This window comes from Miscanthus floridulus, chromosome 18, assembly GCF_019320115.1.
Source record: "Miscanthus floridulus cultivar M001 chromosome 18, ASM1932011v1, whole genome shotgun sequence".
Taxonomy (NCBI): domain Eukaryota; kingdom Viridiplantae; phylum Streptophyta; class Magnoliopsida; order Poales; family Poaceae; genus Miscanthus; species Miscanthus floridulus.
This window is the reverse complement of record NC_089597.1, coordinates 5,730,866-5,754,217: the sequence shown is the minus strand read 5'-3', so window position 1 is coordinate 5,754,217 and position 23,352 is coordinate 5,730,866. Positions and strand designations below refer to the sequence as shown.

Here is a 23,352-nt window from a genome sequence, read left to right as displayed (position 1 = left end):
GCATATGGGAATCACGACTCGCGGTGAATGTGCACCACCTCTGTAGAGGGTAACAAACTGTTATAACAGCCGTGCTCACGATTACGAGCGGCCCGAAAAACTCATAGAATAACTAGATACTTGTTGTTGATCATTTAAGTTGTTCTATGATGATATGTGGTACACTTGACCCTGATATATGTTCTTATGGGATTAAATGGGAGCTTAAGCATAATTTGATAATACCTGAGAATAAAAGCTTCACTTACTAAAAATGCTAACTGCAGTAAACCAGAGTCAACCTTTTTGAGCTTCATAACCCCATGTTAACTTGTTAAGTACGGGATGTACTTTTGCTTGTTTATTTCTATATTTGGATAAAAATCCCGGATGGGTAACCGATGACAACGGGTATGAGGAATTCCCGGAGGATTTTTAGGCTTGTGGTCAACCAGTTGACCTTCCCTGTGATGAAGCCCACGAGAGTCATATTATCTTTTTATTTTCCGCTGTGTGATGTAAGACTAAGTTGTATTATGGATCTGATGTAAGGACACCATGATGATACTTTATGTAATTTGTCAGCTTGTGTGTGTGATGGATCCTTGGGCACACACGAGTTTTGTGCAGTCAATTTTATCCTTAAAATTGGGTGTGACACGTGTGCGTTCGCATCGCATCGCCCGCGTCCCGCCAAGCCGAAGCAGTGGCGAGCCCACCCGCCGTGCCTTCACTCCTCTCTCTGTCTGCAGCCGCGCCCACGTGGTTAACCAGCTAAGGATCACCTCAACTTAATTCAGCGCGTCCGCGGTTCCATCATCTAGCCTACGTGTTGCTCGACCCTACCAAGTCATAATGGAGGTGCTGCCAAGCTCCAATTTTTGGAGTTTCCCCGCCGTCGTGCAAATAAGGCCATGTCTGGCCGTGGACGCGGGCAATCCTCCTACCGTCCATCCCGCACCAATTCACCGCACCGCTAGCTTCTCCTTCATCCCCTCTTCACCCTGCATGCCTTAGTTGAACCTCTACTGCCTCACCGGCATCGTAGCTATGGCCGTGTATGTTGTAGAGCGTCGCCGCCTCGCTCGATCGCTCATGGCCTGCCCTGCTCAGGTAGTCTCCGACCGAACGATCACCTCGGCCAGGTCCACGGTAAGCTCCTGATGCTCAACCATTCACTTATTAGCCGTTTAGCTGCCCTACCTCACCGGAACAGCCACGCCGCCGCCGAGAACCGCCGCTCGTCGCTCCTGTTGACGCTAGTACACCTCTTAGCTCCCCACCACCACTCAGAGTCATCATTCGAGCCAGAGATGGCGGTCGGCCCCTTAGAGTTCTCAGCGCGGGTCCTAGTTGGCCGGCGTAGCCGCTGAGCACCGGTGGTAGCCACGCCGTCGCGTCCACTGTCGTCAAGGACCTCACGGCGGGAATTAGAAGAAAACCAGGGGGTTAAGAGGAAGTGTCTGAGAGAGAGATAGTAGAAAGGACCGTGAGTTGATTAGCTCTAAGCTTAGGGTCCTTTTTGCAAAAGCGCCAGCGCGCGCGGGCTCCCCATCGTGGGCCGTCTCACGTGGGCCGCATCCGCGCGGGCCGCGTGATGGCAGGCAGTGCGAATGAGTTCGTTTTCCTTTTATTAGGAAATTAGAAATGGCTTTTATTTTAAAATTCGGAGCTGATCTTTGATAATTAATATCAATTCATATAAGTGCCCAAAAATTGTAAAACCAAATTCGTTAGGTTCCTAAAGTTGAGATCTATCTGTTGGTGTAATTAATTCATACACATCTGTGATGACACTAAGGGCTACTAAATCATTTAAAAATGTCTACTATTATCACGGTAATTCTTGCAAGAATTTTTATGGTAAATTGGTGATAGCTTTAATCCTAAAATTTTGACAGTAGCTTTATTATATTATTATGTGCTTACTGTAATGTTTGTAGCCCTAAGTTAGACTGTTTATTGGGGTAACTAAATGTCCCTTGCTTTGGTATATTAAACCTTAATAAGAATAAGAGAATAATATTGATCTATGAAATTTAGTACTTGTTAGGATGAGCTTAACATCTGATTTGATAGAGATGATGGTTAGCTTAGTATCTTAGTCATTAGAGCTAGCTTGTTAGTATAACCTATGTGTTCTTATTTTAAGAATTGTGGTTGCCAAAATACTAAATCGTGGCATCATTATCATCGCATGCATATACAGAACGAGTCAGCAGAGATCGTGATTCCCGATGAATCTAAGTTCGAGGAGATCGTCGAGGAGTACGAGGAGGAGATTCTAACGCAGGTGGAGGTCCCGGAGCCACCGACAACTGACTCAGCTAACACTGCGCCTGCCCAAGGCAAGCCCCGGTGCATAACCCCTATTTTTCATATTCACCGTATATATCTGTGTTGTGCATTTACGTTGCAGGAGTTCTATGGAAACCACATGCATATATATCTATCCTATGAGTCTTACTAGTATAGGTTCGAGTAGCTGCTATGCTTAGGCTATCGGTAGTGTGAGTAACCTGCTGTTACTCATGATAGGTGATTATTATTACTCTCACGATAAAAATGGTGGAAAGAATGTGGTGACCGGGCAGGAATAGGGAAGAGTTGTTGGTTGGTGTAACAAGTTGGGTCCTGCGGCCACAAGGCTTAGCTCGGTTGCATGGTTTTCCTGCCTGTGTCGATTAAGGACCGTCCGTTGCTGTGGATGGTAGTCAGGTCACTGACTTTTATCCTGAGCACATACTTGCTTACGGGAGCGGAAAGGCTTGTTACTCTTTAGTCATGGGTTCTGGCTCTTTCCGGACCGACTAATTGGAGGCGGGGATAGGTGGAGGTCTTAGCACCACACTGAGGCAGGCCTTAGTGCTGGGGGCTTTGAGTCCAAGTTTGGACGGGGACCTGGACCCCTTGACAGGAGTGGAACATGTTGGTCATGTCTATGCCCGGGGTGCAGATGAGGCGTGTGTTTCGGGGTACCCAGCTAGGATACATTGGTTTGCGAATCGCCGTTTCCGTGAGATGGTACGACTTGGCTATGGTCTAGCACCGTAGTAAGAACTGAAAGATGAAATATGGTGAAATGGTTCTGATTGCTCAACCCTTGCTTGAAAGTAGAACAGGGCTTACTTAGGACAGTTAGCTAATGAAGCAGTCATGACTGCTAATAAAACCTGGTCGTAAGGATGAACTATTAGTAATGCTTTTCGCAAACAAAAGGAAACAGCAAACCCTATCTCCTTTCATACCCCTTGGAGTCGGGAGATTACTCCCACTAGTCGGGTAAGTCTTACAAGTGCATTGTGTACTCAGGGTTTATTTACCCTTGTTGCAGGTGCAGCTTGAGGTGTAGCTCCTGTGTGGAGGATTCTTCTGGTGGGCACAGACAGGATCCTTGTACCGTTTCCGCTAGATGTTTATTTTCATTCCGCTATTTAATTATCGCACTCTGAACTCTGGTATTGTAATAAATAATTTCTGAGTACTCTTGTTGTATAAAATGGATTTAGTATTGTAAGTTCGTACTCATTATTGTATCCTGGATGAAATTATGGATTTTCGAGTTCTCCCGTGGGGTGTGCTCGATGGAAATTGTCTGAGTTAGTGTGCTCACTTGATTATTTAGTGTCTAATGGAAGACGAATACTCTGGGGAGCGTACTAATTCAGGCGGTTCTGCCACAAACGGTGTCCTACAGCAAAATTTCCCAAATATCTAATATTCTCTATTAGTTAAGCAGTTACTTATGTTGATTATTCTGTGAAGCATATAGAAAACTGAGTTTTGTTAATTTGAAAGGAGCAACTCACAAGATATGTAAGCATTAAAGTCATATTGCTAAATCAAAATTGTTGTTAATAGAGATTTTCTATTTGAATGCATGATAAATCTGGGCATAATGCTATTTAACAATTCATCCTTCCATGTCATCGGTGCATTCAAGCTGGCTGCAAAGTAGTAGTCTCTTTCTTTGACGAGGTCAGTGAGTGCCTCCCCATATATGTAGCTTGATCAATTTATGTTCTATAACACCTGTTTGTACATGCAATCTGCTATAGTCCTGATAGAACTCACAACTTCGGTGGATCAAGTGATGGAAAAACCAGGAAATATATCAGTGTTGTTTGTGGTCTTGTTTGAGACATTTGGATTTATCACTTGACACAGCTAAAAAATTTCTAGCTCTTTTATTTATGCATGATCAGGAAGCATAGTTATAAATAATTGGCTGTCAACAAGAGTTAACAAGTGCTATCGTCATCTTTTGCAGCATTGCACTTGTGAATTATGTGGCCAGCAAAAAGGAAAGATTGTTTCCATTCAATGTAAATATCAGGTGTCCTCCTGTTTTTGCTCTATGGCAAGCAATGGGATAGCATTGGGCTCTACCTGATGACAAGGACATAGGTTACTCGGTGCCAGAATGGCTACTTCTGACCATCAATTTGTATCCAGTCGAGGTCCATTGCAAACTTCCTCATCCTCAGTTGGTGCATTTAATTTGAAGTGTTAGAAACAATGTCGTGCAAGCTAGAGAACAAATCTTCAATATCGAGGTGTTTTGTTTCATTGCAGCGATCAGAGGAGATGGAGGCAATAGTATTTCTGGAAGGCAATAGTATTTGTATGGACTTGCTCTTTGTCTGTCTAAATGAAAACTGATAATAGCCTCAAGGGGTTCCACTGCTGAATATGTTGCTGAACAAAGGTTCCTTTGTCAGGTTTACATAATTTGTTTTATCTAAATGGCCTATAAGAGATAATGAATTAGCATGGCTATGTTTGAATCAGGGTACTTAGCCATTGTTAGAAACTTTTGTTAAGGCTATAAACCGTCGACAGAATAAACTCTTTCAACTGTCATCTTGATTCAACCTCATAGTATCGTTTCTTCATTAACAATACAACACACGTTCATACTTATAAAGCCATTTGATGTGTTTCCTTATACTATTTTGTGCTACCTACAGACTATTCAGTTTATATTGAAAGGAACAGATGCCCTATTATCCAATCACTTACCTCCAAACTCCAAAGATTTTCTTATCTGTTTGATTAAACATTTTGGATTGGCCATGCATTCCTCATAGAGCACAAAAAGATCAATCTTGTCACCCTAATAGAATAAAAAATCAATAATATCACCCTAATATGGTTGCCCAATTTTAAAAGGTCCATAGAAATATTTCATGTAAAAATCATGGTCATGTCTCTACGATTGATCTAAACAGTGGTGACAGAGGCCGATTGACCGAATGATTCATGTAAAAATCATGGTCATATCTGTGTCATTCATCCATCGTATTGGACTTTGCTACTAGATTCTTCTGGTTAAAATAATTGCAGTTTAAATACCTTTTGTTCAGGTTTCCTTGTGGGCTTCTGTCTGATTCTATTCCGCACTTGTGCAGAAAAAACTTCCGCAGCACTCAGCTGTACTCAGCAGCCTCGCTCTCAAGGTCAATAAGCGCGTCCAGGTGCTCAGAGATATTTAGGTAATTCAAAAGCTAATCTCGTAATTTGTTGTCCAGCTAGAGTTTGAAGTGGCGGTGGTGGTGCTTGCACAATGATCTTTTCACTCAACTCTGTTTTGGGAGTTGGAGTCAGTAGCCACATCTTATTAATCTGATCGCTCTCCATTGTTGTTGCCTAGATTCCTGCACTTAATGTACATATATAGCAGTAACTTTTTGTTGAGGGCCAGCTATTTGTTCTTACTCTCAGCACTAAGTTCGAGGTTGGAGGGTGGCATATGGATCGAGCTGACATGCAGGCTTCGTGCATATCATTCAGCGTTAGGGGAACGCTGCCAACCTCCTTCAAGCATCACTTCCTTGATGTGTCGATGAGGTGAGGACCAAGGACCATCTTCTTTATTTATTTCTTTGTTCATGTGTAGTGCAGATATGGTTGGCATCATGTTGTTTCTGACATTTTTTCTTGTTCTACTATATTTATCCTGTCAAGTCCCTTCCAACTGATTCAGTTCATTTTTTGTATAAAATGTTCACTGTCTAATATATATTTTAGGTGACTATAATAGTAAGTACCTTGTTTAGGTGCCTTAAGTCAGTTTGGTTCACAAACTTTTCTAGCAATGCTGCCCTGTTCCACTATGCTTTTGTTCTCACTGGTTGGCTGATATAATTCATGTATTAATGGTTCGAGAAATTCATGTATGAATGATAACTGATTAAAAAGGAATCAGATGCTAACTAATTCGTGCTAATCTGAAAACAGAGCACCATATGGTTGGAAGTTTTGATCCAAGAACTGTCCCTGATGAAGGCTCTGTCGAAATGTCTGTCTGGTCCTATCTGCCCTTCATGCCGACGCAAGACTGATTGATGCCAAGGCGATATCAGGGGCACCAGCTGATCAGCCGAGGCAGATGCAACAGTGCACGACGTGGGGTGATGTCCTCTCCTGGGTCATTTTGTTGTGGCTTCACGCGGTGGCAAATGAGATGCTGAAGGGCCAAAAGCTTTATGAAACAGATGTGAGGTACAATGAAGAAGCTAGCAATCTAAAAAATAAGATAGTGCATATATTTTTCTAGATCTTTTGAAATTCATAGAAAATAAATATGCCTCCAAATGACATGAGACTAACTTTGTTCAGTTGATGTTGTCATTAACATGTTAAAAATATGTTCACTCATGTTTTTCTCCAGGTCAGAGCTCTTTCATCATTGGGGATGTCTACTATCCTTCCGGTATGTCTCTTAGGGAGCTTCTTTATCCTGAATCCAGCAAGCTTATTACTGATTTTATCTATTGGACTGCTTGTAGTAGGGTAATTCACAAGTTTCACTACCAAACATTTAAATTGGGCACCAATTAAAAGTTAGAAGTTGGTATATAATATGGTAGAGAAGGAGGATTATTTATGACTAGTCCTACCCATATTATTTGTCTTTGAAAAGGTTGCATGTCGATGCAATAAAAAAGAAGAACGCTACTCACAAATAGAATCAATAGAAGCAGATTCAAAGAGAGATATTTTGACACACCCATCTATTTTAGCGTTAAGCTCTATTTCTATAACTGGTTAATGTAAGGGACTGGCTTTCTTTTTCTTGCAGATACTCATTGAGATCATGAATTTGTTTAAGATGTTAAACTCTTTTGCCACTAGAGTTCTGGGTTGTTTTCTGTAGGAAATTGGAAAACTCTGAGCATACATTTTAATTTGCAATGAACTGCTGATAGTGAATGGTGGTGGTATAGAATATTCTGCAAAGTATTTGTGTTTATGAACCTCTAAATGTGTACTGATATGTGTGTAAAACACATGCAACAATCATGGCTTCGACCTTTTAATTACATGTCATGATCTGCTCAAATTATCTCAGCCAGTAACATACTTCAGAGAAATGCCTTAAGTCAAAATTCTCGTCTGAAAGTGCGCAGTTGCAACCCACGTATTCATCAGAATGACTCAATAGGGGACTCATAGTCACTTGTTGCAGCCTGAAGGCAAGACCCTGTTCCATAGTCCACACCCTGCAATGATTGATGACAACCAATATTTTGCCAAGAGTAAATTACACCCACGGTCCCTAAACTATTACACGATTCTTATCCAGGTCCCGAAACTATAAAATTGCATATCTAGGTCCCTAAACTACTTTAGGTATACCATCCCGGTCAAAAACAGCCACGTCACAGTCCATTAGCTGATGTGGCGCTCCAACATGGAACTGACATGTGGGTCTGCAGCACATAATTACATGAACGGTCCCTAAACTATCGTGTGACACCTAAGTCCCAAACTATAAATTTACTCATCTGGGTCCCTAATAATCTATCAAAGTGCTACAATTCCAGTCGAAAGGAACCTCTTCACTCTCCATCCATCGTCGTGTGGATTGCCAGATAGGCTTGTGAGCCTTTGCTTGTTATTGAACTTCTTGTCATCTGTTTGTCATCTTATCTTGGAGAGCAATGTCTTGACGCCATGTGCCACTGTGCCAGTACGCCATCTCAGGCAGTAAACATACTTCAGAGAAATGCCTTAAGTCGAAATTCCCCTTCGAAAGTGCGCAGTTGCGAGTTGCAACCCACGTATTCATCAGAATGATTCAATAGGGGACTCATATAGTCACTTGTTGCAGCCTGAAGACAAGACCCGGTTCCACAGTCCACACCCTGCAATGATTGACGACGACCGATATTTTGCCAGCGAAGAGTACGCACGATGAACAAAACAAATAAAAGGCTACCTACTGTGAGTTATGTCTGGCACAACAGTATATATATCCACGCACGATGAACAAAGCAAATAAAAAGGTACCCACTGTGAGTTATGTCTGGCACAACACAACAATATATATCCATGCAAGGAAAGTAGAAATTTTTTCATACTGATGATTTGTCACACTCAAAATATCGTTTTTCATTAGATACAAAACAAAATCTTGCGAACATCACACTCAAAATATTAGTAATAGTATACTACATGTTCAAACTTTATCAAGGCATAATTTTATTCCCGTTGCAACATACAAGCATATCCCCAGGATAGCAAAGGATCTACGGGCTCAGCGGCCGCAGCTGCGCTGGACGCGGCGACGACTGCTGGCGATGCTCATGGCGAGGTGGAGGCCACGAGCGCGCCATCGTCGGAGGCCTCGTTCGTTCTCTGTGCGGTCTACCTCAAGGAGGTGCGGGGCCCGGCCACATAGGCGGAGGCGATTACGGTGTCGTGCTCCCATGCATACCATCCTGTATGCGTTCTCTTGTGGTTTGCCGTGCACTGCGCCTGCCCCTGCTGCAGGGCGGATTGTCCCGTCGCTTGAGAATTGACCTGAGCTCGATGGAGCAAAAGCTTCCCATCCATGAACTCAACTGTCCGGTCATCGCTGCCATCTCAAAGTGGGTAAAAAGCCGAGGATCTTTAGGGACTGGTACGACTGGGTACACAACGTCTCTAAAAAGTAATTTAACATGGGTAACAGTACAACACACGTTTATATACTTATATTATCGTGACACTATATTTGGGTCACACGTTCATACTTAATTATAATACCGTGGTATTGTATTTCCCGTTGCAACGCACGATCGTTTATGTAGTTTCTTATTTTGAAGCACGGATGGAGGCACCGGTGCAGGATGGATGATGAAGTGTATGCACTCAGCTCAGCAGGCGCCACGCCTGAATCCCACGGCCTGACTGCCGATGTCGTACAGCACCTCGAACGTTCTCTGCTGCACGTTACCGATGATTCCCGGGGAGGTGTCATCGTTGTGGGGTGCGAACGCGAGGCAGCCGTCGTTGACAATGATCCCCTTCCGGTCGAGCTCCATGGCGGCGCCCCGCTCGAACACTAGGGTAATGTTGGGCAGCTTGGCGTCGCCGACATCGCCGTCGAGGTTGAAGCAGGTGTCCAAGTTCTCCATTGGCGCCGCTCGCGGATACATCCTCATCTCCTTCCGGAATGCCGCACGCAGCGCGCGATAAGCCTCTGGTGGCAGCGTTGTGATCGGCGTACCCGAGTCCATGATCGCGCCATTGGAGAACACGGACGTCGGTACGTCGAGGCGCCGCCCGGCCACGACGATGGCCTGCAGGACCACGATGTAGAACGTGGGGTGGTCGGGGTAAATGTACATGGGCGTCACCGCGAACCTCGACGAGGAGACGCGCGGCGCGCCGAGCGTCAGGAACCCCGAGTAGCTCGGTGACGGCGGGAGGCAGTAGGAGAAGGCTTTCTCCGTGGTCTGAGACACCAGAGAAGGTACCCCGCCACCGAGCCCCATGATCCCGTCGGTCCTGGCATCGTCGTCGTTGGGCGTCTCCTCGGGGGCGTGTTGACAGCCGAACAGGAAGCCGTCGACGGCGTACGTGGGGGATAGCGTCAGCTTGTCGGAGCTGTACGTCCCCGTGCTGGAGTCGTTGCCGGCGTAGCTGATGGCGTACCGGCACAGGTTACGGGAGGAGCAGCCGCCGTCGCGCCCTAGTTCCCGGCAGGCGGCGGAGCCGCAGGGGACGGCTGAGTACGTCACCGACATCGCCGGGTCGAACATGCACTACCGGATCCGGCTTGTTTGCCGATGGCCCGCAGCCATCGGCGAAGTCTGGATTGCCATCGGCAAAGGCTTTGCCGATGGCAATCCGACGTGGCCGTCGGCAAAGAGCCATCGGCAGACATTTCTTCAGCAAAGGGAGGTTTGCCGACGGCCAACTGTCAGGCCATCGACAAAGCTTTGCCGATGGCCACATCAGCAATCGGCAAAGGCGCCACATCAGCCGACGCGCCGTCAGGCTGACGGCGGCTTTGCCGACGGCTGACGCGGCACGGCCATCGGCAAAGCGTTTTTTATTTTTTTTCGGAATTTCTATGGCGATGGCCACGATCGTCGGCAAACTATTTTTGCGACGGCCGGCCATCGGCAAAGTTATGATCATTTTGCCGATGGCCTGGGAAGCCGTCGGCAAACCTGGGATTTGCTGACAAGTAATCTCAGGTTTGCCGATGGCTGGCCATCGGCAAACCTGGGAATTTTTTTTCTTTCCTTTTCTGTTTTGCTTGCATTTCCACGACATTTCAACACATACATCACATATATAGCATATGACCCACATATATAGCAACAAAATACCATTTTCATCCGCACATCACATATATAGCATGGTACCCACATATCCTCCAAGTCATCCATACACAAGCGACAAATGTCGATCGTCATCCATACATAGTCATCCATACAAGGTCCAAAAGCGACAAGTGTAGTACCTAGCTCGAGGCGCCGTCCCCAGGGGTCCCAGAGCCCCCACCACCTTGCTCCCACGGAGACCAACTCGGAGTCGTGCCCCCACCTTGCTCCCGCTGCGACCAACCCGACTGCGGGGCCGAACTGTACTGCCAGTACTGCCCCAGCTGCTGCGGACAGACGCCTGGAGGCCCATAGTGCCCCTGCTGCGGCCAGGAGGAGTACCCCTGCGACTGTGGAGGAGGCCAGACGTACGGCTGCGTGGGGAAGCTCTGGTAAGGTGCCCAGCCGTGCGGTGGAGAAGGACCCAGTGGAGGGCTACCACTTGGAGTCGGGTTCGAACCCGCCGACGGTGCCTGCACAAAGACCAAGTGATGTAATTAGTACCTGTAGGCTGGCCGCACAAGCTAAAGCGACAATCATTGTACTCACCTGACCAGGTACAGGAACAGGCAGTGGAACTACCGGTGGTGGAGCGAAGATCGAGGCAGGAGGCTCCTGCATTCCCGGGATCTGGGCCCGGAAGTGTAGGGACAGGTCCGCCAACATCTCTGGTAGTGCTGCGCAAGTGCCAACAGCTGCTCCTGATGGGCCGCATCCCGCTGTGCCTGGATAGCCGCCTGGGCTGCCTGGGCCGCCTGCAGCTCTTGGACCGTGGCCTGCAATATTACACCAGAATGGTTGATGGTATTTGAAGGCAAGGTACATCATGCGTGAAACGAGTGAACGACGAATGAAACTCCACTTACCTGAAGTGTCGTCATCATCTGCGCGCTGCTCTGCTGCCGAGGCGCTATGGGGATCTGCGATCCGCCCCCCCTTTGCCGGTCTTCTTTGCGGATCTGGCTCAGCGTCTGAACAGACGACGGGTCGATGACGCTGTTGGCCATAAAGTACCGGCCGTGCTGCTTCCCTCCTCCAATCCTCATCACGAGGTCAGTGTCCAGGGGCTCGGTGGCGGGGTCGTAGTCATCGCCATGGCGCTCTCGAGCTGCTGCGGCGTACTTGGTGAGCTTGTCGTAGACGACCGGGCTGGTGTACTTCTCTGGCCCGAGCGACGAGCTGTACACGGTGGTGGGCGCTTTCGCTTTGCCGATGTGAGCAAGCGCGTACCCCGTGAACTCATTGATTTGCTCCCCACCATGCGTCGCCGACTGCGGACAAACACAAACATGGTTACAAGTAGTGACAATTGAGTGCTATAACAAATGCATCAATAGAAGAATACCCATGTTTCCATGAACTCTGGCAGGATCTGGCTCCCTTGGTGGTGTGAGACCCCTGACCTATCGATGGACTGTCTTTGCCGATGTCTGGACCGTCGGCAAAATATCTTTGCCGATGGCTCTGCTTTGCCATCGGCAAATCCTGTGGTCTGCCGATGGCTTATTCTCTGGCCATCGGCAAACCTCCCGGCCGTCGGCAAATAAGCCGTTTCCGGTAGTGATGGGGTCCTTCTGCTGGTGACATGGTGGGACAGGGCACGGGCGGCACTGCACCCACGTGATGTCGCTGCCGGTGTCGATGAACACGGTCTGTTTCACAGCCGGCGTGCCTAGTCCCATGGTGATGACGTACTCCAACGTGTCCAGGGAGGAGCCGAGGGTGACCGGCCAGACGGTCGCGGGGTGGCGCTCCACGGCGGAAGCACTGCCGTTCAAGACCCCTCTGATGCCCTTCGCGCGGAGTTGGTCTCGGCGAAGCACGTCGGCCGTCGACGGCATCCTTGCCGAGGCAGGAAGAGGCGAGCAAGGGCCATGCCGGTGGTTCAGCGGCAGCCAAGCATGGCCGGAAACTGGTATACTCACTATATATATATGGAATTTAAAAATCAAGAGAGCTGATGATCAGCTTGATTATTAATTTCTTACAGAAAACAAGATATATATAGTTTAAATCAACACACACACATATATACACACACACTAGGAAATTAATGATTTTTTCCTAAAGAAGAAAAGAAGTAAAATAATAATTAAATAATTAAACAAAAAGAAAAGAAAGAAACCTCTGTGGCCGGAGCAGACGGCTTTGGACTTGATCGACGACCTAGTTGCAGCTTCTGCTCCTGTGTCTTCTTTGTCCTGAACTCGTTCATGACCTCCAGCATGACCAATTGGAGAAGAAAGAGACAAGAGAAGTAGTAGTGTCAAAGTAGGAGTCATGGTTATTGTTTTTTTTTTTCAATTTTTGATCGAGCAACGTGTCTTAGTAGTTACGTAGTATTAGGCAATGCATGCTATGCTTGAAGCAAGCCTAAACTGCGTATATATAGGCAGAAGAAACGGACGTGACGTGGAAAGTCTCATCTTTATCGGATTATATACTAGGAAATAGTTCACTATATATACCACTTACTAAAACACATATCATTGGCTTCTCTTCTTTTTTATATATAAAAAAAAACTTTGGAGGCCTGTGTCCAGCTAGCAATACAAAGCATATGGTAGATGTTTGATAAATATATTTGACGACATTTGAAAATATATTTTTGTTTTCCCCTGACATTCCTAATTGTTTTGGTTTTTCTATGTACTCCCTCTATTCCAAATTATAAGTCGCTTTGATTTTTTTGATATATCAAACTTGCTATATATCTAGACATAATGTATATCTAGATACATAGCAAATTCGATGTACCAAAAATGTCAAAGTGATTTATAATTTGGAGCGGAGGGAGTAACTATTTTTGGTGTCATGTACCTGATAATCAGAAGCATAACCAGCCATGGACAATATTGTTTCCGGTAGAGGCGACTATAACTATATTTTTCCACATCATTGAGAATCAGTACGCACTTTTCTTGTGTGATTATATATAAAACTAGCACTAGGTTCCTTGGTCCCCACCCCTCGTGTTGGGTCCATCTTCACTTTTCCTTTTAATTTTCCTGCGAATGTACACACCATCAATGATGCTCCAATGCTAGAAAAGTGGCCAAGGATGCTATATATTTTGTCTTCGAGTAATTAGAAAGGAGGCATTTTGCGGGTGAACTAATTAGGTAGTGCAGGCCAAACATATGATATGTGGGTTGTGACAAGCTACTTATGCCTGTGCGATACTTATTCGACCTAGCCACCTAGCTTGTGGCTACCATTTGATCAAGCTAGGCTGCCTTTGACTTCGTCTTCGTAAGAGATGGTACTAGAACAAATAATGAAAACTGAGCTGTGTGTCATGTATTTTATCGTCAACAAGTAGATTAGCATTTTGTGCGCAGAGAATCAGAAGTGTAGCACACGAGACACAAGTTTATACTGGTTTAGGTATATGGTGCCCTATGTCTAGTCAAGAATAGATCTCGTATATCGTATGCTCGGGATTTACAGGGGGAGTTGATGAGTTTGTCTAGGGTTCTAGTTACAGATGATTGCTAGGATCTGTTGCAGGATTGAAGGCACTAATCATGGGCTCCCTACCCCTCCTCCTTATATAACTAGGAGTGGGGCCGGGAAGGGTTACAGGTAGTCCTGATCGGTTGACATACGTGTTTCCTAGTCTATTACAAACTATATCAAACTGTCGGATCAATACAAATGACTTGGCTCCCAAGGCTATGTAGTCGATGGCTTGTCTTCCAAGTTGTTGTAGCACCCTGTTCGGGTCGGGCTTCTTCCTTAGTAGGCTCAGCCCACCCATCCTAGTCGGGCTTATTTCTAGGCGGTGGCTGGTGAGGATATACCCAGGGTCCAATATACCGACACTATGTTCATCCAATTCTGTGTTAATGTGTAATATGAACTTATATGGATTTTAAAAGATTGATACTATATGGTTAATGTGAAACTAACTATATAATTATGTATACCTATGATGGACCGTGTTAATTGGTAGATATTTATATCGTCAAACCGTGTGACAGTGAAATTTGTAACAGATTATGCGTCAATATAAACATGAGCATTGAACTATCAGTCGGGATATATGTGTCAGTCAACAAAACTTTATACTGACGCCACTTATACAACAATTAAAACCTTCATCGGCATAGATTTATACCAACTGATACTCAATCGCTGAAAGGGGGCTACATTGATAGGAATGAAGATGCTATGTTGGAGATCTATGGCACAGTGGATCTAGCAGGATTCAATGTATCCCAATCTTTCTTCTTTTATTTTTTGTCTTGCAGCTTACACATGTACATATCTTTTGATAAACCATTGTTGTGTAGTAGGTTCTTTTCTCTAGAAAATACTCTCAATTCAAGGTTGTAATTGATTACCTTGTGAAATGTTTTATGCCAATCCCCGTTGACTCAACGTCATGTTAAAATTAGAGTAGTTCGACTTAAGACAAAAGTAAAATTATTTACATCTTGGAATGGAGGGAGTACCAAACAACCCAATCTAGTCCAGATGAGCACTACCCGTGCAGTACGCTAGGTTGGCCCAAGGCCAAGACCCGTCTCCGTTAAAGGATTGGAAACTCAGCGAGAAAACTTTAAAATATGGAAATGATTTATAAAGGCAGGGCCTTAAGCAAGATGCTTCTGTAAAACCCATTCGAGCTGAATGACTTAAGCATGCCGCCTCTGTAAATTCATTTCCAGAGGCGAGCAACTTAAGCTATCATCCCTTGAAAATTATATTTCTAGAGGCAGCAAGGTCCTGCCTAGCTCTATAAATAGATTTAGATTTGGAGAGGCGGTTGGGTCTGGCTCTGTAAATGGTATTTAAGTGCCTCTGTTATTCGATTTTGTAGAAATGATTTTATGTGCCTGTATAAGAGTATCTGCAGCTTACCGCGTTTTGAAAAAAAAAACAACTATGGCATTATCTATCTCCTTTTTAATGAGATAATGAAATTTTGAACATTCCGTTTTCCCTCTCCTAAATCTTTTATACTGCTATATAGATATGTATAGTAACAGAGACGTAGCTAGATTGACATCTATGGACAAGTGTCTATTGTTGTCAAAGGATGAGGCTACATGTTTTTAAAACACATTTATTTATGTTCATATTTTTATAGAAGACAGTGAAATTTCAACTAATTTGAGACACACCGGGATTGAGCTCCGAAGGCAGCACCAATACTGCTAGAATCTGTCTAAAGACACTTTGATCGATTAAAGTGCCCTTACTTATTTTATTCCACATGCTTTCTGCTGGTCCACACTTCGGCAAAATTTGAGTCTATGAGAAGCCATATAAAATTGTGAATCCTGCAATCAGCTGTAGCGAAAAGTTTGTTTACTTGCTCCATTAGACGAAAAAAGTAAGGCCATCTGAAATTAAAGTGGAAAAAAGCAGTGCTTTGCTTACTTTATTCGACAAGCACTGGGAAAAGTAAGGCCATCCTATGAACCTTTTTTTAGAATGGACACAGAGCTCCATTAACTTAAGTTAATCTTAAATACCAAGTGCTTGCATGGAGACAGTGATGGAGGCAGAAATTTTTATAAGCCCGGACGATCCACTTCATAGAAAAATATTTATTTAGAAAATACAGTATTCCTCCTTGATAAGAAAATTATCCGTTGCCATTCACCGCCGCCCAGTGTGGCTAGGCAGTGGCTCCGCCGAATGCATCGAGGGCACAGACTCATGCCAAAGGTGAAAACCACCATGCAACAAGTTTGCACCAACCCTAGCTAGACGATGCACTACAGAATTACATTATTAAGGCGCGTGCCTAACTTTTACATCAACAAAATTTAAAAACATTTGAAATTTAATCTCACATAAAAGAATACCAGTTGGTGCTCTATCAAAATTATAGCTGGTGACTGAGAGCAAGAGTACTAGCATCTGTTTCCAATTCCACACGACCCACTTCAGCTTCTGATGCAAAGTTCAGTGCTTCCAGATAGGCTCCAGCTTATATGCTTGGAGATCTTGGAGACTTATTGTAAATTTCCCACTCCCGCAGCAACTGCTCCACCAAGATAATCATGTACGATAAACCCCTAGCTTAGCCCCCGGACCACGGCCCCATCCCACCCCAACCACCGCCCCATCCCACCACGGTGGTCACCCCTTCCTCTTTCACCCTCCTCCCCACCCCAGCGGTGGCATGGCAGATCTAGTGGGAGGCACGGTGGGTCCGAACAGCTATGAGGCGGATCCACACACTACTAGAAAACAGACCTTTCACCCACTTCGATTTTAGCCTTTAGTCTCAATACTTTTTGCGTTCGGGACTAAAGGACTTTTAGTCCCGGTTTGTAATACCAACTAGGACTAAAAGTCATCTTTAGTCCCGGTTGGTGTCAGCAACCTGGAGTAAAAGTTCACCAACTTTTAGTCCCGGTTGGTAACACCAACCGGGACTAAAGGGTGACCTTTTAGTCCCGGTTGGTGTCTTCAACCGGGACTAAAGGTCTTTTACCCGGGACTAAAGGTCTCCCACGAGTCTATTCAAAAGGAGAGCACACATGACTCTGTCACAAGTGGTGTGCAGTTGAGTTGGTAATGTACCTACGCGTGAGGAGAGAGGTGTTGGGTTCGAATCTCACGTAGAGCAAGCGAGGCCTCGAGGATTTCCTTTATTTTTTCTTCCGTGGGTGACCTTTAGTCCCGGCTCCCAGACCCGGGACTAAAGGTGTGGACCTTTAGTCCCAGGAATTTAGTCCCGGTTGGGAAAACCGGGACTAAAGGGCCTTCCCAACCGGGACTAAAACCCGTTTCTCTGTAGTGACACCAGCTTGATCAGGGCCAAGTGATGATAGTCCAACACAGGGGTATGTTAAGTCCCCGGGTTGAGGACGCGACAGTCCGACCCTCTAGCTGACTCTTCGAATCAACTAGGGGCTCGGGGGCTACACCCATCGGGTGCACTCGCGCGCACCCTCTGGCAGTTAAGGATGGCTTAGCGGACCTTGGATGGCCCTCCCCCGAAGAGATCTTCGCTATCAGAAGGGTGAGCCTGAGAAGGCAAAGTTGCCATCGCTCGGGCTCAGGGGCTCGGCCAAGACGTGGGGATTCCTGGCCTAAGGCGAGCCCCGACCAAGCCACTGTCGTCCCAATCTTGGCTCGGGGCTAATGACCGTCCTGAGCCAAGACCAGAAGCCAGCTCTAGAAACTGTCAGGCATTCAGAGCCTAACAAGCGAAGAAGCACTACACCGCCATCCCATTCCACAGCCACGAGGGCTGTCGGCCACTCCCTCAGCAGAGCCATGCCCAAGGCGTGACGCGTCAGGGCAAGGAACTCCCAAAGCCCATGATGGGTGGGGAGTCCAAGCCAAACTGGCAGCCCCTCTAGGCAGAAGGAGGAGCCTGGCGTGTCAAATAAGCCAGGAGATGGCTCACCTAGTGTGGGGGGTATAACCCCAGGTACCCATGGCACAAAGGGACGGTCCATCCCACAAGATGATGACTTGCGGAGCACGGCACTGCTCGGCGCACATCGCAAGGCACCAAGGCGATATCCTAAAGATTACAGTTGATCTGCTAGGATATGCCAAATATTAGATTCCTTATAAAGATTGTGGCTTATACGATTAGACTTAGATCTAACCGACTTGTAACCCTACCCCCCAAGCTATATAAGGCGGGTAGGGGACCCCCTCAAAATCATCTCATTATTCCATCCCACAAACAATACAATCCGCCGAACAGAGGACTAGGGTATTACATCTCATTGACGGCCTGAACCTGTCTAAATCTTGAGTCTCGGTGCTTGTGTTTGCCATCCAGTTCCTGTTCACGCGCACCTCCACCAAACAATCTACTATCGTGGGCATACCCCTCGATAGACTGCCGACCACATATCGTTGACACCTGGGGAAGGCACCATTGGATCAAACAACACCTGGAGGTTAGCACTAAGCTACAGCAGATGTGTCAGGGAGTGGTTGAGGTTTTGTTGGCCCCTAGCTACAAGACAAAGAAGGAATAGGACGGTGCCTAGACGTCGAAGACCAAAGCCCAAGGCAAGAAGCCCTAGGTTAAGAACCATTCTCTTTGTACCCCATGCTTTCCTCAGTATATAAGGGGAGGCATGGGCTCCCGTAGAAAGGAGGGGCCAACCAAAGAATAGAACGGGGAGACGATCGGACTGAATCCCGTTGATTGGATGATCTCACCAAGAACCCTAGAATAGCACCGAGCTATCCCCTACCGCTCTCTCTCGATTCCTCCATTGTAATAATTCTCATTTGAGCATTCTTAACATGAAGAACATCGTACTAATGGACGTAGGGCTTAGAAGCTTGAACTAGGATAAATCACCCGTATCCCTGAGTGTTTTGAGTCCACACACCGACCCTCGACAAACAACTCGATGCTTGGTGTGGTTACGAACCCGTGACCACTAGCGCAGCAGGTAGGGGAGCGGTCATGTGTGATTGCTACCCTTCGGTGGCCCGAACCACTGTCCTAGCCACTAGAGCCAGAGGTATCACCCTCGAAGGTGATGTGCGCTTCTCCAGCGAGATCATCTCTACCGGCGGCGCCATCACCCCCGGCCAGGCTCTCATCTTTGGGAGTCTAGACTATGTCGTTGACCACAGTGGCGATCTCCATCTTTCTGAGGGACGATAGCAAGTCCCCAACGTCGTGCCCTCTGGCAGACCTCCTATGTGCCATCTAGAAGGTGTTGTCCTATCATATCCACCTCAATTTGGGCCCAAAACCCACCGTGTCATGTGTCGCTGGATGTTCTACACATTAGCGAACGTCCATCACTAGGTCATCACTGGATGAGGGCTCCCGCTAGCCCCCACCGCTGGTGCATCCTCCTAGACCCCCCATGTGAAATCTGGAGTGCTGTGGGGTGTTCCAAAGTGAACTAGGGCAGCCCGCAAGCCGAGATGCGCCATGCAGCGCCCCCCTTTCCGGTACCACCGAAGCCGCCTCCCAATGCGAAACCAATGCTAGCAATAGTACCCCCGGGGGGAAAGGTGCCACATCAGATTCAGCGGCGAGCAGGCTCATGAGTGTCTACAGTGGTGGAAACTCACTGAGCAGGAGGTGAACGCGGTTGAGACCGTAGCGCCACCACGCCTCCAGTGGCCTGAGGTGTCGATCACCTTCGACCGAGATGACTACCCCGACCACTTGCCTAGCCAGGGTCATTTCCCAATCGTCATTAGCCCGATCATCGGTTGCCCCTATTTCTCAAGGGTGTTGATGGACGATGGCAGTGGGCTGAATATCCTCTATGCTAACACCCTAGAACAAATGAAGATCCCAAGAAGCCATCTTCGCCTAAGCGAGGTGCCCTCTACGGAATCATTCCGAGATTGCAGGTTGTACCCCTCGGGAGCATCCAGCTGCCCATCACATTCAGGCAACCGACCAACTTTTGTACGAAACTACTCAACTTCGAGGTGGTAGCTTTCCTAGACCATTACCATGTGTTGCTCGGGCAGCCTTGCTACTCAAAGTTCATGGCCATCCCGCACTACGCTCGCCCAAAACTCAAGATGCCCAAGCCCTCACGGGGTCATGACCATGGACTCTAGCGCCCGAGAAGCATACCTGTGTGAACACGAGGTGACAATCCATGCAGCCACAGCGATTGCCACCACTGACCTTGTCAATATCCAGCACCAATTTAAGGAGGAGGCCCTGCACAGCAAGAGGGAGATCCCCCGAGCTCTTTCAAGTCGGTAGATCACACCAAGGCAATCATGTGCATGAGAGCCATCCTCCACCCAATATCCTAACAAGGTCATGCGCATCAGAGCTAACCTACCACCGGAGCTAGAAGCGTGCCTCATAGAGTTCCTGTGCAAGAACGCCGACATCTTTGCATGGAAGCCCTTGGACATGCTAGGCATACCACGCAGAACTGCCAAGCACTGCCTCAACAACAAGCTCGAGGCAAAGACATTCTAACAACAACTCGACCGCTTTGACAAGGAGAAGCGAAAGGCGATCGGGGAGGAGCTCGCTTGACTTCTAGCAGCGGGCTTCATGAGGGAGGTACAGCACCCCAAGTGGTCGGCCAACCCTGTCCTGGTCAAGAAGACTGGAAAATGGAAGATGTGTGTCGACTACACAAGCCTTAACAAAGCATGCCCAAAGGATCCTTTCCCTTTGCTGCACATAGATCAAGTGGTTGATTCGACGGCAGGGTGCAAAACCCTATGTTTTCTAGATGCATACTCTGGGTATCACCAAATCATAATGAATTCATCGGATCAACTCACAACTTACTTCATCACCCCTTTTGGCTCCTTCTGCTATGTGTCGATGCCCTTTGGTCTGACAAATTCTGGGGCAACCTTCTAATGATGCATGCATATGTGCTTCAAGGAGCAGATCAGTTGAAACCTGGAGGTGTACATCGACGACATCGTGGTTGTCACAGGTTTGAAACCACGATAAGCATCATGTTGTTCATTGGAGGTTAGTGTGTGGATCTTCGGAGGCACAGACACTCAAAACACTCAAAGGCACATGTGATTTATCCTAGTTCGGGCTTTTGAGCCCTACGTCCAGCAATGGCCCTATTTGGTATAGCTTATAAGCTACTTATGGCCAAAATAAGCTCAAACCAATAGCCGAACAACACGCTTTTTTGTAGGTTGTTTTGCCATGCTTATTCCTATGGCTCTCATTTATACTAAAAAGCAGAAGCTGAATCAAGCCAGCTTATTTTGACCATCGCTTTTACTCTATTTGTACAGTTTATCTGGGAAGCGCTTTCCAAATAAGCAGTACCAAACAATGCCAATATAGTGTTCTTCGTGTTAGGAATGCCCAATTGGGTGTTTCTTACAATCCTTGAGAGAGAGATTGGTAGAGGATTGCGAGGTGCTATCCTAGGGTTTTGGCCGACTCATGCTTAGTTTCCATGAGCCGATCTGATCCCTTCTACAAGAGCCCATGCCTCCCCTTATATACCGAGGAGGGCATGGGGTACAAATTGGGGATTTTGTCTAGGTTGTCTCGCCTTGGCACCTCTGGTTCCTTCATCTTGGCACCACCAGGTACTTATTTGTCATGTAGGAATCAGATGCTAACTAATTCGTGCTAATCTGAAAAACAGAGCACCATATGGTTGGAAGTTTTGATCCAAGAACTGTCCCTGATGAAGGCTCTGTCGAAATGTCTGTCTGGTCCTATCTGCCCTTCATGCCGACGCAAGACTGATTGATGCCAAGGCGATATCAGGGGCACCAGCTGATCAGCCGAGGCAGATGCAACAGTGCACGACGTGGGGTGATGTCCTCTCCTGGGTCATTTTGTTGTGGCTTCACGCGGTGGCAAATGAGATGCTGAAGGGCCAAAAGCTTTATGAAACAGATGTGAGGTACAATGAAGAAGCTAGCAATCTAAAAAATAAGATAGTGCATATATTTTTCTAGATCTTTTGAAATTCATAGAAAATAAATATGCCTCCAAATGACATGAGACTAACTTTGTTCAGTTGATGTTGTCATTAACATGTTAAAAATATGTTCACTCATGTTTTTCTCCAGGTCAGAGCTCTTTCATCATTGGGGATGTCTACTATCCTTCCGGTATGTCTCTAAGGGAGCTTCTTTATCCTGAATCCAGCAAGCTTATTACTGATTTTATCTATTGGACTGCTTGTAGTAGGGTAATTCACAAGTTTCACTACCAAACATTTAAATTGGGCACCAATTAAAAGTTAGAAGTTGGTATATAATATGGTAGAGAAGGAGGATTATTTATGACTAGTCCTACCCATATTATTTGTCTTTGAAAAGGTTGCATGTCGATGCAATAAAAAAGAAGAACGCTACTCACAAATAGAATCAATAGAAGCAGATTCAAAGAGAGATATTTTGACACACCCATCTATTTTAGCGTTAAGCTCTATTTCTATAACTGGTTAATGTAAGGGACTGGCTTTCTTTTTCTTGCAGATACTCATTGAGATCATGAATTTGTTTAAGATGTTAAACTCTTTTGCCACTAGAGTTCTGGGTTGTTTTCTGTAGGAAATTGGAAAACTCTGAGCATACATTTTAATTTGCAATGAACTGCTGATAGTGAATGGTGGTGGTATAGAATATTCTGCAAAGTATTTGTGTTTATGAACCTCTAAATGTGTACTGATATGTGTGTAAAACACATGCAACAATCATGGCTTCGACCTTTTAATTACATGTCATGATCTGCTCAAATTATCTCAGCCAGTAACATACTTCAGAGAAATGCCTTAAGTCAAAATTCTCGTCTGAAAGTGCGCAGTTGCAACCCACGTATTCATCAGAATGACTCAATAGGGGACTCATAGTCACTTGTTGCAGCCTGAAGGCAAGACCCTGTTCCATAGTCCACACCCTGCAATGATTGATGACAACCAATATTTTGCCAAGAGTAAATTACACCCACGGTCCCTAAACTATTACACGATTCTTATCCAGGTCCCGAAACTATAAAATTGCATATCTAGGTCCCTAAACTACTTTAGGTATACCATCCCGGTCAAAAACAGCCACGTCACAGTCCATTAGCTGATGTGGCGCTCCAACATGGAACTGACATGTGGGTCTGCAGCACATAATTACATGAACGGTCCCTAAACTATCGTGTGACACCTAAGTCCCAAACTATAAATTTACTCATCTGGGTCCCTAATAATCTATCAAAGTGCTACAATTCCAGTCGAAAGGAACCTCTTCACTCTCCATCCATCGTCGTGTGGATTGCCAGATAGGCTTGTGAGCCTTTGCTTGTTATTGAACTTCTTGTCATCTGTTTGTCATCTTATCTTGGAGAGCAATG

General features: G+C 46.1%; 2 protein-coding genes and 1 long non-coding RNA gene across 3 annotated transcripts; 1 reads left to right on the top strand and 2 right to left on the bottom strand.

The window, feature by feature from the left end:
• Positions 1–5,371: 5,371 nt before the first annotated feature.
• Positions 5,372–6,374, top strand: LOC136521248 (uncharacterized). Its single transcript, XR_010775510.1, has 3 exons — positions 5,372–5,474; positions 5,704–5,829; positions 6,220–6,374. It is a non-coding gene; the product is annotated as an uncharacterized lncRNA (long non-coding RNA).
• Positions 6,375–9,122: 2,748 nt separating this feature from the next.
• LOC136522219 (aspartyl protease family protein At5g10770-like) lies at positions 9,123–12,921 on the bottom strand. The gene is made up of 3 exons (XM_066516015.1): positions 12,706–12,921; positions 12,147–12,504; positions 9,123–10,011 (listed from the first exon to the last, which is right to left on the bottom strand). Exons 1-3 carry the CDS (start codon positions 12,860–12,862, stop codon positions 9,123–9,125), a joined length of 1,404 nt encoding a protein of 467 aa, XP_066372112.1. The 5' UTR covers positions 12,863–12,921.
• On the bottom strand, positions 10,506–12,056 carry LOC136521078 (uncharacterized). Its single transcript, XM_066514796.1, has 4 exons — positions 11,958–12,056; positions 11,447–11,896; positions 11,130–11,356; positions 10,506–11,053 (listed from the first exon to the last, which is right to left on the bottom strand). Exons 1-3 carry the CDS (start codon positions 12,054–12,056, stop codon positions 11,159–11,161), a joined length of 747 nt encoding a protein of 248 aa, XP_066370893.1. The 3' UTR covers positions 10,506–11,053; positions 11,130–11,158.
• Positions 12,922–23,352: the final 10,431 nt, after the last annotated feature.

What these genes read in the sequence shown, in the direction of transcription:
- LOC136522219 (XM_066516015.1), bottom strand. Translation starts at nt 12,862, where the DNA reads ATGACTCCTACTTTGACACTACTACTTCTCTTGTCTCTTTCTTCTCCA. An exon ending in CGTCTGCTCCGGCCACAGAG is followed by an intron (nt 12,505 to 12,705) that starts GTTTCTTTCTTT and finishes ATATATATATAG; the next exon opens with TGAGTATACCAGTTTCCGGC. An exon ending in TGTCACCAGCAGAAGGACCC is followed by an intron (nt 10,012 to 12,146) that starts CATCACTACCGG and finishes GATCCGGTAGTG; the next exon opens with CATGTTCGACCCGGCGATGT.
- LOC136521078 (XM_066514796.1), bottom strand. Translation starts at nt 12,056, where the DNA reads ATGGCAAAGCAGAGCCATCGGCAAAGATATTTTGCCGACGGTCCAGAC. An exon ending in GGTCTCACACCACCAAGGGA is followed by an intron (nt 11,897 to 11,957) that starts GCCAGATCCTGC and finishes CATTTGTTATAG; the next exon opens with CACTCAATTGTCACTACTTG. An exon ending in AGATGATGACGACACTTCAG is followed by an intron (nt 11,357 to 11,446) that starts GTAAGTGGAGTT and finishes GTAATATTGCAG; the next exon opens with GCCACGGTCCAAGAGCTGCA.